The sequence below is a fragment of the Mytilus edulis genome, chromosome 13, assembly GCF_963676685.1.
Source record: "Mytilus edulis chromosome 13, xbMytEdul2.2, whole genome shotgun sequence".
In the NCBI taxonomy this organism is placed as follows: domain Eukaryota; kingdom Metazoa; phylum Mollusca; class Bivalvia; order Mytilida; family Mytilidae; genus Mytilus; species Mytilus edulis.
Genome location: NC_092356.1, coordinates 67,470,751 through 67,485,951, shown reverse-complemented (window position 1 = coordinate 67,485,951; position 15,201 = coordinate 67,470,751). Strand labels below are relative to the sequence as shown.

Genomic DNA, 15,201 nt, shown 5'->3' with positions numbered 1-15,201 from the left:
TAATTGCGTATCGACAAACCTGGAGATCATAAACGTCATTTTTTGAAAATTAAATATGTAAGCAGATTATCTAGTATATTTAAAGACTCTACCGTACAAGACTGTATACCTCCCTATTTTGATAACACAGAACCACCTATTATTTCATACCTATACACAAAATACAGCTGAATTTTAATTTTCAATTATATGTCGAAAAATCAGACGTCAATGTAGAAAATAATACTATTCTAACTTGAAACTGTGAATCGTCGAAGCTTAGATACATGTAAGTTTCCTATGGCCATGTTATTACGGGGGACCCCAATATCTTCCTGTACACAAAAGTTAAAAACTTTCTGAAAATAGGACCAACATATTGTCATCCATCTAATATAGATTGGAAACAGTGTCGTCAGGTCACTCATGATGCTCTTTCCTCGTTTTGTAAAAGTTGGTGTGAACGGGACAAATCTGATTAAAAATCTCTTGATTCTTATTTAAATAAATGTATGAGTGTTATGGGTAATAGAATCATATTTTGAAGAAAAATAGAAGTAAATAATAAGTACATAAAACACCTATTTTCAGATTAAGAAATAAACATCAAGAACTTTCAAAGCGGTTTCTGTGTAACTGTAAACCGGCCGATAAAGCAGCCATCACGATGGTTGTGGTATGCCGTAAATACTACATGAACGTTCTTAAGAATGAAATTTTAAATTCATCTACATTCAAGTCCATGCGCTCTACAGAGAGTTATATAGTACACAAACATATCATAACCACATCACAGCTTACGGCTTATTCTGCACATTTGAAGGACCCTACTATGTATTAGTGACATAAACTACACAAAAAAAAACCAGTAAAATATCGTTTCATCTCGGCTTCTAATAGGTGTTATACGACTAATATTTCAGTGCTTTTACCAAGTTCATTAACTACTATCGAAGAGTAAAATCGCAAAAATACTGAACTCAGAGGAAAAACAATTTGGAAAGTCCATAATCACATGGCAAAATCAAATAACAAAACGCATCAAAAACGAATGGACAAGAACTGTCATATTCCTGACTTGGTACATGCATTTTCAAATGTAGAAAATGTTGGATTGAACCTGGTTTTGTAGCTAGCTAAACCTCTCACTTGTATGACAGTCGCATCAAATTCCATTATATTGTCACCGATGCGTGAACAAAACAAACAGACACAATAGGTAAAAATGTCCAAAATAGGGCTACAGCAGTTAACATTGTGTTATCATCTTAATCACTATAAAAACAACAAATGTAACGAAGAAGCACAAAAAGGCATACATGTGTACTGGTGTAAAATTGCGCGTTTGAAATTCACACAGGTAGACATGAAATACTTTTGTCGTTCAAATTATGACGGGACACACAAATACAGACACAACAAAAACAGACTCAAAAGTAAAAGTAATAATAATAAATGAAATAATAGTGTGGGTCAAAGTATGACGAGATACACAAGTACAGAGTCACGTCAAATGTATATCCCAAAAAACAGACATAACAGTAAAAGTAATATTAATAAATAAAATAATTTTGTCATTCAAAGTATGACAATTTACATAGGTACAGAGTGTTATCATAAAATAATTTTGTCGTTCAAAGTATGATGGGATACATAAACACAGAGTTACGTCAAAAGGATATCTCAAAAAACAGACTTAACAGTAAAAGTAATAATAATGAAGACAAATAAAAGAATAATATAACACGTTATTAAAATGATAAACAACCCCAGTCATATACAAAACACACCACCAAAAAATGAAAGACAATACAAACACATTGACGAGATGTATAAGTACCGAGCCACGACAAAACGGACATTCAACAGTAAAAGTAATATTGATAATAGAACAAGGACAAATGAAAGAACTATGAAACACGTAGTTAAGATGATAGACAACATCAGTACGCAGAATCTATACACCAAGACCATCGTGTATTATTTGTGAAGTTGATACAGAATATTTATCAACATAGTCTTGTTACCTTCCGATGAACTTTTTTAGAAAAAGGACGAGACGTTCTTTGACATACCCTGGTTCATCAACTCTCTACTCAGACACTGATGACTTTTACAAAGTCTGAGTAGAAGCAGCAAGCTCTTGAATATCGAATAAGTTGGGAAATATATATCCTATATACAGGTGAAGTTGGTATATTGCTACTAAAGTTGGGGAAATTTATAATTTCAAAATTAAAATCGTCTCGTTTGTCATAGATTCTGGTACTGAGATGACTGTGTAAGTCAAATTCGAGATGTAAGTCTATAAATGAGTCGGAGGCAGCCGTGTCTGTTGTTTCTTTAATCTCTAGTTCTGGGGGATATATTAATGGAGCCCAATCAGAAAAGTTCGGATTGTTTATAGAAAGAACATCATCAATATATCTGAAATGAAATTAAATAATCTGGCTTCTTTGATCCTCTTGTTTTTGACAAGTGTCTGGAGGATCTCCGATTCATATGAAAAAAAGAAGAGGTCGACAGGAAGAGGCGCGCAGTTTGTTCCCATAGGAATGCCGACAATTTGTTAGAAACGTCTACCTCCAAACTCAACAAATATGTTGTCGATAAGAAACCCCAGCATACTGACCACTTGTTCTTCTGTGCAGCATGTTTTACCTTTTTGTTTGTCACTATTAACGAAATATGCCTTATGAAATCCCAAAGTAATGAATTTATAGGGCATGCTACCATTTTTATGTTGAAAGGCATTGTGGATTGTTTCTTTAATACGTGTGTGGAATAAACTAAATAAGTCGTATATGTACTTTGCGTTGTGTTTACTTTGCGTATAATATTTACAATGGCGAAGCCCATACAAGGTGTAAGCAACGTCACAAACGTGTGAACGTAAATACGGGAAACGTAACGTTATAACTTCGAACTATTCTCAACATACTGGGGCCCGCAAAGTGTATTTATGTATAAAACAATAGAATATTACTTTAAATGTTCATCAATAAAGAAAAGAAATTTAATTTTACACTTGCAGGAATTACTGTCTCTTCAAAACACAAAAATAGGAATTTGAATTAAACTTTAACGAGTACATGATTTTATTCTTTCCTTTGCACGAATTGATGCCTTCCGCAAGGGCAATGTTCTTGTCGGTATTTCTTCGTTGTTTGGTTCTTCCATATATTCATCAGATGGTGTTACTTCGTTTATTTCTAGAGGATAGAGTTTGACGATCGGACGTGAAGTTCGGCCACTGTTCATTCTGATTATCGCCGAACGCACTAAACCATCGTTACCAGTAACAACTTCCTCCACTACTGCTGTTTTCCATTTAATTCGCGGTTTATCGTCATGCACTTGAACTACATCTCCTAATGTTAATCTTATTGTCTCCAGTCTTTTTATGAAATTCTCGAAGTGAGGTTAAGTACTCAAATTTCCAACGGTTCCAAAAATGTTCGATAAGTGTAGATAATCTTTGAGCACGTTTTGAAATATCTGAAGCAGTCAATGTATATGTTTCGTTAATGTTGTTCATTTCGGTACGTGGATACGGTAATGTTGTAACTCGGCGTCCATACAACAGGTGCGCGGGTGTTAACGGTTCACTATCAATAATGTCTGTAGAAACATATGTTAGTGGTCGGTCGTTCAGAATTTTCTCTATTTCTGTAACAAATGTCTGTAACATATCCAAATTGATTAACGCACGTCCTAGTGTCTTTTTCAAATTTGTTTTTGTAAGTGCAATTAATCTCTCCCACCACCCTCCAAACCAGGGTGCACGCTTCGGAATGAATCTCCATTCGACTCCAAAAGAAGATAAAGCTTCTTCAATTTTCTTTGACTCACATAGCCGTTTTACCTCCTGTGACGCTGAAATAAAAGAAAGCGCATTGTCCGACATAACGATCTGCGGTAATGATTTTCTACTTGTAAATCGTCTAAATCCAAGTAAAAAAGATTCTTCGTTCATTGTTGGTATTATCTCCAAATGCACGGCTCTTGTCGACGCACACGTAAATAAACATATGTAAACTTTTTTCAATGTACCATCATTTTCCTTGACTTGAAGCGCTGCTGTAAAGTCTATACCTGTAACTGTGAAAGGCGGTGCTTCTTGAAGTCTTATTTTCTGTAATGGTGGAGGGTCTGGTGCCCTGTACGGTTTTCCGTTGACCTTTTTGCAAGTTGTACATCTGTGAAGTAATTTTCGGGTGAATTGGCGCAAAGACGGTATCCAGAATGTTTGACGGATTTGTGTAACGGTGGCATTAACTCCAGAATGCATAACTAGTTCGTGTGAGTTCAACACTATAAGCTCTGATAATCGGTGATTTGCTGGTAAAATATAAGGATGTTTTGCTGATTCGGATAATGGCGCATTATGAATTCTACCTTTACATCTCATTAAATTGTTTTCATCTAAATATAGTTGAAGTTGTCGAAGTCGTGGAAGTTTAGTTTTTTGCGCATTTTTTAATGTGAGTGCGCGTACTTCACCGGGGTATGCCGTCGCTTGGCAACATCGTATCCATAATATAGTTGATTGCTGTAATTCATCTGGTTGTAATTCCCCAGTGTTTCTCATAGACTTAGTTGTCTTACAATTTTGAATAAAACGTTGGACATAAGTTGTCACTCGCAAAAGTTTCTCGTAAGATCCATACCTATAAGCATTTATAATTTTGTCAATTCGAAAATGAAGATCACCATTTTTGTCAGTGTTGCTTTCTTCATCTAATGTCTCCTCATTGTCGTCTGCTAATACGGATAAAGCTGTGTTAATAGGTATATGTTTTTCCAAGTTGGTTGAATTTTGAATTAGGCAAGTCGGTCCTGTTTTCCATAATACGCTCTCCATAAACTGTTTTGCGGTTATACCACGAGTGAGCAAATCAGCAGGGTTACAATTTGTCGGGCAGTATTTCCATTTACATTCTTCCGTTAATTCATTAATCTCTTTAATTCGATTCGATACGAAGCGTTTCAACGGTTTTGACGTATTTAACCATTGAAGTACAATTTGGCTGTCCGACCAAAGTGTCACATCTGTACATTCCAAAGTAGATTTAAGATGTTGTGTCAGGCGAGCTCCTATTACGGCGGCCATTAATTCCAATTGTGGCAATGTCAGCTTTTTAACGGGTGCAACTCGTGTTTTTGCCATCACTAATGCGGCACTATGTCCTTTCGATAGATATATGTATGCTACCGCTCCATACGCTTTCATGCTTGCGTCGACAAATACATGTAGTGATCTTGAGTTTGTATTTCCGGTAAAGTATTGTCTAGGCAATTTCATACTTGTAACGATTCCTATGTCTTTTGCCAGATCCTTCCATTGTAACTGTAGATTTTCAGGTAGGGGTTCGTCCCAATCATAGCGTTCTTTCCACAAATCTTGCATCAAATCTTTGCTCGGATACTAACTGGGCTTAAAAATCCTAGTGGGTCAAATAACTTTGAAGATTCTTTCAGAATTTCTCGTTTTGTAATATTTGACGATACAGACGGTAAAACTCGTTTTGCGTAAGATAATTCATCCGTTTCGACATTCCAACGCATTCCCAATATTTTTGCTTCTTTGTCGGTATCTAACACGTCCTCCTTGATAGCTAGATTTCTCACATTTTCGTTGTTTGAGGTCCATGAGCGAAGATTAAATCCTGCATTTAACATTAATTGTCGCGCTTCTTTGAAATAAGTTACGGCTTGAGTTTCATTGCAAATGCTAGATAAAATGTTGTCAACATATAAATCCCTTGTCAGTATTTTAGTTGTTTCATTTTCTGTTTGCTGTAAGTGTTTTAGCAGGACAGCGTTTAAGATAAACGGCGAACACGTCGCTCCAAATAGTACAGACTTGAACCTATATGTCGCTAAATCGCTTTGTGGATCAACAGGGTTATCTAACCATAAAAATCGTGTGACATCACGGTCCTGTTCGTGCAGTCCGACATGTAAAAATGCCTTCTCAATGTCAGTTACTATGGCAACCGGGTTCAATCGAAATCTGATTAAAATCTTTGTAAGGTCGTTTAAAATCGGGGGTGTGTTCATTAAGCAATCATTAAGACTCGGAAACTGGGATGACTGTCGGCAGCTACAATCGTAAACTATCCTTATTGGTGTAGTTGTTGAATCTTTTTTAACCGGATGGTGTGGGATATAATGTACAATACCTTTACTAATATCGGGATCCTTAACCTTCTCAATAAATCCTCTGCGTTCTTGATCATTGATTATCTGTCCATATACCTTAAGCATTTTGGGATCTTGACTTAATTTTCGAATGACGTTTTCAGTTCTTCGTTTCGTAACGAAGAAGTTGGTAGGCAAGGGTTCATGATCTGGTTTCCATGGCAACTTTGCTATGTACTTATTTTCTCGAAATTCGATTGCTGACTTTTGATATGTTCCCATATAGTCTACCGTTTCAACATCTGTCGTGTTGCTATCTATTCCTAACGACTCTAATTTCCAAAATCTTTCTAAATTCATGAACTCCTCTGGTTTGTGCGATGTCAATATGTTGTACAAACCTACATTACTCTGTTGACGATTAGACGTCGGAATTGGACCAGACAACAAATAACCAAGTTTGGATTTTACGGCGGTTGGACCATTTCCTCTTAATATTGTATCCTCTACGAAATCCCAATAGAAATCAGCTCCGATGAGCAAGGAAATTTCAAAAGAAGAGTTGTCTTCTGTAAACGGATGAGCTAAACGTAATCCTTTCAGGTACTTGAATTCTCGTATGCCATTACCGATGTAATTGCTTAACGGGCTGGCGATGTTCGGTACTACTAGAACCTCAACTGGAATTTTCGTTCTATTTATCGACTCTACGTATACGCGTGCTCTTGACAAATGACGGACTTTGCTGTCGGTACTTCCAAATGCCGATAAATGTATGGTTTCTGTTCCTAGTATTTCTAAATCTATTTTCGACGCTAACTCCTCGGTAACAAAAGAGCGCTGTGCTCCTTCATCAAACAAAATGTGCGTATCAATATATCGATTTCCCCCAACTGGTGCAACGGCAGTTTTTAGAAGCACGTTCGAACGGAATTTTTCTTCAGACGAATGAAAACTTGCGGCGATCAATGTATTTTCGCTATCATCAACGACGGCATTTACTGACGTTTGCTTATCATTAGTACATGTATTTTCATGGCAGAGACTTGTGTGGTGCTTTTTATGGCACTGGCGGCAGCGAAATTTCGATTTACAATCTACGGAACGGTGTGATCCTAAGCAGTTAAAACATAACTTCTTTTCTTTGACGATTGATAGGCGTGTGTCGTTATCTGTAACATTTGGGCATTTTGCAGGGTCATGTAAATTCTGGCAGAATATGCAAGGTTTTTGTCGAATATTTTGTGTTTGTCTCTCACGGTTATCGAATGTAATTTCTTTACTCGGTGTACCTTTTCTATTAGCGCTTGTCAAAAACGATGCGGTCATTGCAGTAGGCTGCATTGAATCCATAAACGACGACGAGCGTTGTCCAGCTTCAATTATAGTGATTTCTTTCAAAATCCACGTCTCAAATCAATCAATTCCCAATTATCGGAACCGTTTTCACGAGCTAAGTGTTGCCGTATTTCTGACGGAAGCTTGTTCAGTATTATCGGAATAAGTAATGCACCATAAGATTCTCCGGAGCGGCCTAACGATTCAAGACCTCTTATGTATGCCTCTAACTTGTCGTAATAACCCCTTAGACTGAGTAGGTTGTTTTGTGGTGCTCTAAGTTCTAGCATAGCTTGCATATAAGCATTTGTAATCTTATGCGATTGTCCGAAACGCTCCTTTAAAAGTTTAATAGCTTCCATGTAATTTGAGTTTGTGAGCGGTAACCCGTCAATAGTTCTTGCAGCATCATTAACAAGCTGGGATTTTAAATAACTAAATTTCTGTACGTCTGTGAGTGTTACATTGTAATGGACGGAAGATTCAAAAGAGTCCCAAAATGTTTGCCAAGTCAGAATTTCTCCGTTAAACATGGGTAGTGTAAGTTTCGGCAAATGGTGATTTTGGTTGCTAGGTTGCTGAACGGGATACATTTGTGTTGTGTACGGAACAGAACTGTGTTGATTAATGTTTTCAAAAGTGTGAGAAGGTAATCCGTGATCATGCGGTGGGATATCATTATCAGTACATAATTTGTTTGCGAATGTTTTCCGTAAATGTCGTATTTTGGTGTTCAAAAAGAATTTGTACTCATCTGCATTTAGAATTTCTTCCTCGATGTCCTCCTCCTTTAAAGAATTCATAATATCTTCGTCCAATGCACTAATAATTTTCTGTTTTGAATTAATGTTTCTAAAAGTTCAGCACTTTCTTCATTGTCCAAGTTTGAATCATCTTCCGTTTTCCGTAAAAGTCTCTTTACTGCACTTTTGTGACCAGCTCTGACTGCTTTTGGCTTGCTGTCCATCTTATCCAATGGTTACGGCACCATAAATGTGTGGAATAAACTAAATAAGTCGTATATGTACTTTGCGTTGTGTTTACTTTGCGTATAATATTTACAATGGCGAAGCCCATACAAGGTGTAAGCAACGTCACAAACATGTGAACGTAAATACGGGAAACGTAACGTTATAACTTCGAACTATTCTCAACAATACGATTTATCTATTTCACATGGGGAATGGTGGTATACAGAGTTGAAAAATCAAAAGTTTTGATAGAACTAATTTCAGAAAAAGACCGAGATTTAAAATTGTCTAGAAGTTCTTTAGAATTTTAGAATCAACATATGGTTAATACCACTACGCAAGTAAACAGTTTCACAGTTTTTCCGAAGACCCTCTTTCACCGCGGATAAAATTCTAGTCAATATAATGGACAATTTTTTTGTGGAACATGAAGATGAGCCAGCAATATACCGTTGTTTGTACGAAATTTTATGAAGCTTTGGTATCCAATACAAACAAGGTAAGTCCTCCGATTTGGTGTTCAATGTAATGTTCATTTAAACCATGAAGGACTTATGATTTCCTAAAATCTCATTCTTGTCAAATGATATGTCTTTGTATGTGGGATTACCTGAGTGCTCCTTTATACCCAATTCTTTTACAAGACATTCGTAGTAATAAGATTTACTTACAAAGACAATTTTATTTGAAGCTTTGTCCGCAGGAACAACAACATACTTATCATGAAGAGATGATAGACATTGCATGGCCTCTTTGTCTCTGAAAACGAACTTTGGTCAATCGTTCACACAGTTTTTCAACTTTTGAATGCGACGTTTTATCAGAGACCTGATAGTTTTAACCCATTTTGACAAAGTGTCAAGTTCAACTTCTTCTCGCTTAGCCCATGCTCTGGCATAGTCCTCAATTGAATCAATAATTATTTTGAAGTTATGGTTCCAATTGATGTGTTTGGGTTCTCTAAACTTAGGGCCATGAGAAATCACCTTTCGAAGATTTTCATGTTGTATTATGTTTAGATCCCCAGTTATAACATGACCAGAGGGGCTGTAATTATAAGGCGAGTGGGAACAGTCACATGTCGGAGGTTTTTTTTAGGTATTGTTCTAAGTCAAGGTACTGCAATGCTTGTTTATAGTTAAATATTTTAGGTGCAATGGTGTTGGTGTAACTGTAGGATACAATAGGAACAGACTGATTTTGAAAATAAATAGGAATTTTAGATGTTACCTTCTTGTGATGCAGTACGTTGCAGATATTGATGGCATCAAATTCTCTATTGGCAAAATCAACAGGAAAGAATTTCCTCTTTTCCTCATGTAAAGGTTCCGATCTTACTGGTTTGAAAAGACGGAAAAGAGCTACAGCACAAATAATACTGACTAGTCTGTATATTGCAGAAAATGTATTGGTGCCTCCTTTGTCAAGTGCATAATCTCTCAACCGTTTTAGAAAATTAACTGGCAGTGAAAAGAGAATATTTCTTATGTAATGTAACCCTAGTGGATGATGAAGATGTGAAAGAAGGTCACCAAAGCTCCCAGAGGGTGATCTAGATTTGGAAGACTTTTTTACATTAGGCCGATGGTAATGTTTTTGCCCATGACTACGTTGTTATCATAAACTACTGTAATAAAATATATAAAAATAGTGGAAGTAATTAGTTTTGGAGTTTAAAAAAATCTTTGGATGTTTTAGATAGATTACGTGCTTTCGATAGTCCTTCTGATTATGTTGCACGTTTTGAAATGTCTACTCTTTACACTACACTTCCACACATTCTTATTAAACAAAAGTGTTCCTTTTTAATTAGATGGTAGTTTGGTAAATCTGAATGCAAAATATTTACTGTAACCCATTTAAAGCCTTCTTCTCTAATGAGAATTGTAATTATGATAGATATACTTAATGGAGGTGTGATAAGACGATTGAAGCTGTTAATTTTTCCCTTGATAATATTTATGTACGATTCGGCAACAAAATTTATCGGCATATTGTAGGTATTTCAATGGGCACTAATTGTGCCCATTACTAGCCCACTAGTTTTTGTACTGTTATGAATCACAGTTTGTGAAAAAAAACTCATTAAAGACCCGTCTAAATTAATTGATACATTCAACAACACTTATTTCAAACGGATAGAACATCCTCATTTTTAAGGAAATGTTATTTACCGTGCTCGGAAATTAAGAATCAATCCTGGTAAGCTTATCGATCCTTTAAATAAACTTATTATAAAAGGTTACCAATTCAACACTGTAATAAGATCATTGAACATTGTTTTATTGGTATTAATACTGATTTTGATATACGTAAATCAAAAGCAAACTAAATATTATTGTTACATACATATACACATTCATTCATATACAATCTATGGTCTCCTGTATCTTGGCATTGCACAAGGTCGTGTTTTCTGTGACTGTTTATGACGTCCTTACACTAAATTCATTGGATATTGGCTGTGTACTGGTTGATAATTTAGTCATAGATGCATGATTTCTTTTTAGTTGGTATTGGCTTTGAACTAGCTGCCAGTAACTGGGAGTACTCTCAGATCTATACTTAGTGTCTTTTTGTTGTTGGATGTATAAGTACCTGGCCACGTCCACTAGGTTTTTTATTATTTGAATTTTTATCCATCTGATGAGTTAAGCCTTGTTAAACTGAATTTTATAGTTCGTTATTATGTTAACGAAGTACTGTAACACCACTGTCCCTGGTTAAGGGGAAGGTTGGGATCTAGCTAGCATGTTTATCCCCGCCACATTCTGTATGTATGTGCCTGTCCCAAATCAGGAGCCTGTAATTCAGTGGTTGTCGTTTGTTTGTGTGTTACATATTTGTGTTACATAAATAAGACGGTTAGTTTTCTCGTTTGAATTGTTTTAAATTGTCAATTCGGTGTATTATATATAGTTGAGGATAGTCGTACGGTGGCCAATAATTGTTAGTTTCTGTGTCATTTTGTCTCTTAGAGTATTGGTTCATAGGCAATCATACCACATCTTCTTTTTCATATTTAAGTACTAACGACAAAAATAGTTGTTCTTGTTTATCCTGCACAAAGACGATCAAAAGACGCTTGTTAAACAAAGATGCACAAAATTTACGAACTTTTCCGGTGAGGGACATAACTTGAAAGTGGTCAATTTACAGTCATAAAAATGAGAAGTGAGCTAGCGATAAATTCAGGTTTAATCCACCATTGTATATATAAGGAAATACAAGCCCCCACGTCAGGAACATGACAGTTGCTTTTCATTCGTTTGGTGTGTTTGAGCTACTGCTTCCCATATGATTAGGGACTTTCCTTTTGAATTTTTATTATTATTTATAACCTTAACTCAACTATAAAGCAATTGAAAAAAGCTTTAAGAAGATATCAAACAGGGGAGAATGTTACCTGGTAGAATACACATATCCTCCACTCCCCAAAGTTCGTCCACCTAACGAATATCGCGGTGCATTTTCAGATACGTTTCCTGTATATTCCCGATAATTTGCAGTAATAAAGATTTAATAAAATTATAATCTTTGGCATGAAAAAGAATCAACAGAAGACCGTAGTATAACGGAAATGCAAAAGTGAACACTTACTTGAAATCAATGCCTGTTCTACTTTCGCCCCTCAAGTTCGTCCACCGGATGTACAACCTCGTTACGTCACACAGGTTAGGCCAAACACATTGCATTTTCGCATTTTTTGTTCAAAGTTAATTTTAAAGGGTAAGTATTGAAAAAAATCAACAAAAATTAAATAATTAACAATAAAATTTTCAACAAGTAATTATAACAAGAAAATTTGGCAAAATTGTCTATTCCATGTCCTTGCAATGCATGCAGTAAAACTGGGTATTTCTCCTCACAACCCTCAATTCTGTACAATATTTCAGATGTGTCCAGTGCATGCACCTATAATTGTCACACTGCACCCATTTGGTAAGTTCAACACCAACCCCAAGTCTAATTTGTTTTGGGGTAAACTGTTTACACACACAGCATAATTCGACTTCTGGAATTTCTTCATCGTCTGTATCGCTGAAGTCCATGGAATCATCAATGTTTATGTGACTAGGTCCTGGTTTTGGAGACTTGTGACTAGGTCCTGGTTTATTAGTTATGTTGCTAGGTCCAAGTTTAGTGTGGCTAGGTCCTGATGTAAGTGATGAAGCAGAAGTGGACGTATTCTTTTTAATTTGTTTTCCAGTTTTCTTACAACTCTGGTTGCTTGGTTTATTTTTTCCTTGGTTTTCAACGTGCTGTTTAACCTTTTCTGCTACCTCACTTTCAGTTATTGGCATACCAGAGACAATCTTTCCAAGTGTTTTTCTTTCTTTCTTGTCATTTTCGGACTTCATTTTTTTTAGTTTGTTTATTCGTTCCGCAAAGAAGTGTGGTACATCAGTATCATGGTCTTGCATATCTTCAACAACATCAGTCACAGTCACAGCACTTTCAACAGCTTCTGTTACTTCTCTTTTCATATCAACTTCGACTAATTCGACTTCTTGCATTTGGATCTCATCTGTTTTTGGTTCATCTGTAGTTTCTGTAGTTTCTTTACATTCCTCATTTCTTGTAAATACCTCTGATGGTTTCAGTTGATCTTGGTTAATGACAGTCTTATCCAAGGGGTATATTCCAGTCTTTCTAAATGCCGACTGAAGGTTTTCTGGGCACAGTGCTTTCTGGTATGCTTTGCAGGCTAGTTCACATATATTATATTTGGTTATTACTGAGGAGTTTTTACGTATGGTTTTGTGACATTCATTATCGTAAATACGCTGCAACGGCCCATAACATCCAACATCCAAAGGTTGTAAAATATGTGAGGTATGAGCTGGTAGGACGTGAATGATGATGTGATGTTCCTGTGCCCATTCAATTATATCAACTGCTACATGTGATTTATGTCCGTCGAGGAGAAGAAGTACGTTTTCATTGTTTCTACCAGGGATGTATTTAAGAAAATGATCTGTTAAATATTGTCTGAATATGTTGGTATTGGACCATCCTGAGTCTGATACTGCACCAACAGCACCAGGTGTTGCACCTTTCATCAATTCATTATTCAATCTTTTCCCTTCAAAAACAAAATACGGAGGAACAGCAAATCCTGAGGCACTGCCACATCCAAGTATGGTGGTAGTACTAGACCTTCCAGATGTTACTGATGATGTGGTACATTCAATTCCAGATACAACATTAGGTGGTTTGTGATTCAGTGTTATACCCTTCTCATCAACATTAAATATGAGATGTGGTTTATCTTGAAGATTGTATTTTAGGACGACTTCCGTTAAGCTTGCAAAGTATTTTTCAACATTAGCAACAGAACCACATTTTGCACGAAGAATCTCCAAACTTCTAGGTTTCACCACTCTAAGTTCTGGCCATCTTTTTATGAAACCCTCAAACCATCTCAAGGTAAATTCTTCACTCCTTGGTTTTATTTTGATTGTGTAGGCAAAATCAGTAGCTAGATCTGTAACTTCTTGTCTAGTGTACCCATATCCATATGAAGCCATGGACTTTACATGTTCCACAATGCGTGCCTCCTCTTCAAGCGAAAAGACAGGTGCCCTTCCAGTGGTGACACAATCTGGACTTATTTTGCCAGTGATTCTATCACGTAGAGTTTGCCTTGGGACATTAAATTGAAGAGCTGCTTTTCTTTGTGACATTTCATTATTCCTTACTGATATGTATGCATTTGTCAAAGCCGTGGGACTGTACAACCTGTACTTTTTATCATGTCTGAGGAAGGTAGGTTTAGCCTGAAATGTAATGAGATGTCTTTTGTTTATTGCTGTATTTTTTGTTGTAGCATTGTGTATGTGTGTATATCTATTTCTTTGTATGTAAAGTGTAAAGTCTCAGCTAGATTTTGAGCCCTTTATTGTAAATATTGGTCTGGAAATGACAAAGCCTTAGCTTTTTTAGCAACCGTGATGCTGTGGAAAAAATCACATTCGGCAGTAGAAGCCATTTTATAGCGATAATTCATCATTTTTCCCGAATTTTTCATAATCTGTGCAAAAAATTCATTAAAATTTCCATATTTGTAAGATACGATTTTTACGTATGCTTGGCCTGACATACTTTTATAGGTCATCAGTCATGATCACTGGAATGTAAACAAATCGGCAACTCAGTTTAGAAGGGATTTCCCCTGTGTTTTACTATTAAAAAATCCATTTAAAGAAAGATAGAAAAGGGAATTAGTAAAAATGGCGGTGTTGACAAAGATTTTTTTATTTTTATGATTATTTACCTGTTTCAATCTCATGTTTTGGTTTCACTTTTCCACGTTGTTCTTTACTATATATAGAACGCTGATCAGCTGGTAAGTGACGTCACGGGTCTTCCGCATGCGCGATAAATGAAAACAATGATGGTGGACGAACTTGCGGGTGGGACGAACTTGGGGGGTTGAAGGATACATTGTTTTCCGAGAAATTGATATTTTATGTCTTCATTTGCTAAAATATAACGAAAACAAATTTAAGATGATGCTATAAAATTTGCTTCAAATTAGATTTGGTCAAGATATGGAAAGGCACAAGAAATTCCATGTCTAATGGTGAGCACAGCAAATGAATAAAAAAACGATTTTAATTTCACACTCAACTTTGAATTTGAAAATTTTGTTAATAATAATACCCAACGAATTACTTATAGTCGCTTTATAATCGGTTTTGTGTATATGAAAACCAACATAAACATTGTGTAGATTTAGACAAAATGACCATAGACTCAGATTTGA

The 15,201-nt window shown here is 36.0% G+C and overlaps 4 protein-coding genes across 4 annotated transcripts; all 4 read right to left on the bottom strand.

The window, feature by feature from the left end:
* Positions 1-3,328: 3,328 nt before the first annotated feature.
* LOC139500492 (uncharacterized) lies at positions 3,329-5,389 on the bottom strand. The gene has a single exon (XM_071289231.1). It carries the CDS (start codon positions 5,387-5,389, stop codon positions 3,329-3,331), a length of 2,061 nt encoding a protein of 686 aa, XP_071145332.1.
* Positions 5,389-7,452, bottom strand: LOC139500491 (uncharacterized). Its single transcript, XM_071289230.1, has one exon. The coding sequence runs from the start codon at positions 7,450-7,452 to the stop codon at positions 5,389-5,391; it is 2,064 nt and encodes a 687-aa protein (XP_071145331.1).
* A 68-nt stretch (positions 7,453-7,520) lies between these two features.
* LOC139500490 (uncharacterized) lies at positions 7,521-8,264 on the bottom strand. Its single transcript, XM_071289229.1, has one exon. It carries the CDS (start codon positions 8,262-8,264, stop codon positions 7,521-7,523), a length of 744 nt encoding a protein of 247 aa, XP_071145330.1.
* Positions 8,265-12,250: 3,986 nt separating this feature from the next.
* Positions 12,251-14,871, bottom strand: LOC139500489 (uncharacterized). Its single transcript, XM_071289228.1, has 2 exons — positions 14,710-14,871; positions 12,251-14,212 (listed from the first exon to the last, which is right to left on the bottom strand). Exons 1-2 carry the CDS (start codon positions 14,722-14,724, stop codon positions 12,251-12,253), a joined length of 1,977 nt encoding a protein of 658 aa, XP_071145329.1. The 5' UTR covers positions 14,725-14,871.
* Positions 14,872-15,201: the final 330 nt, after the last annotated feature.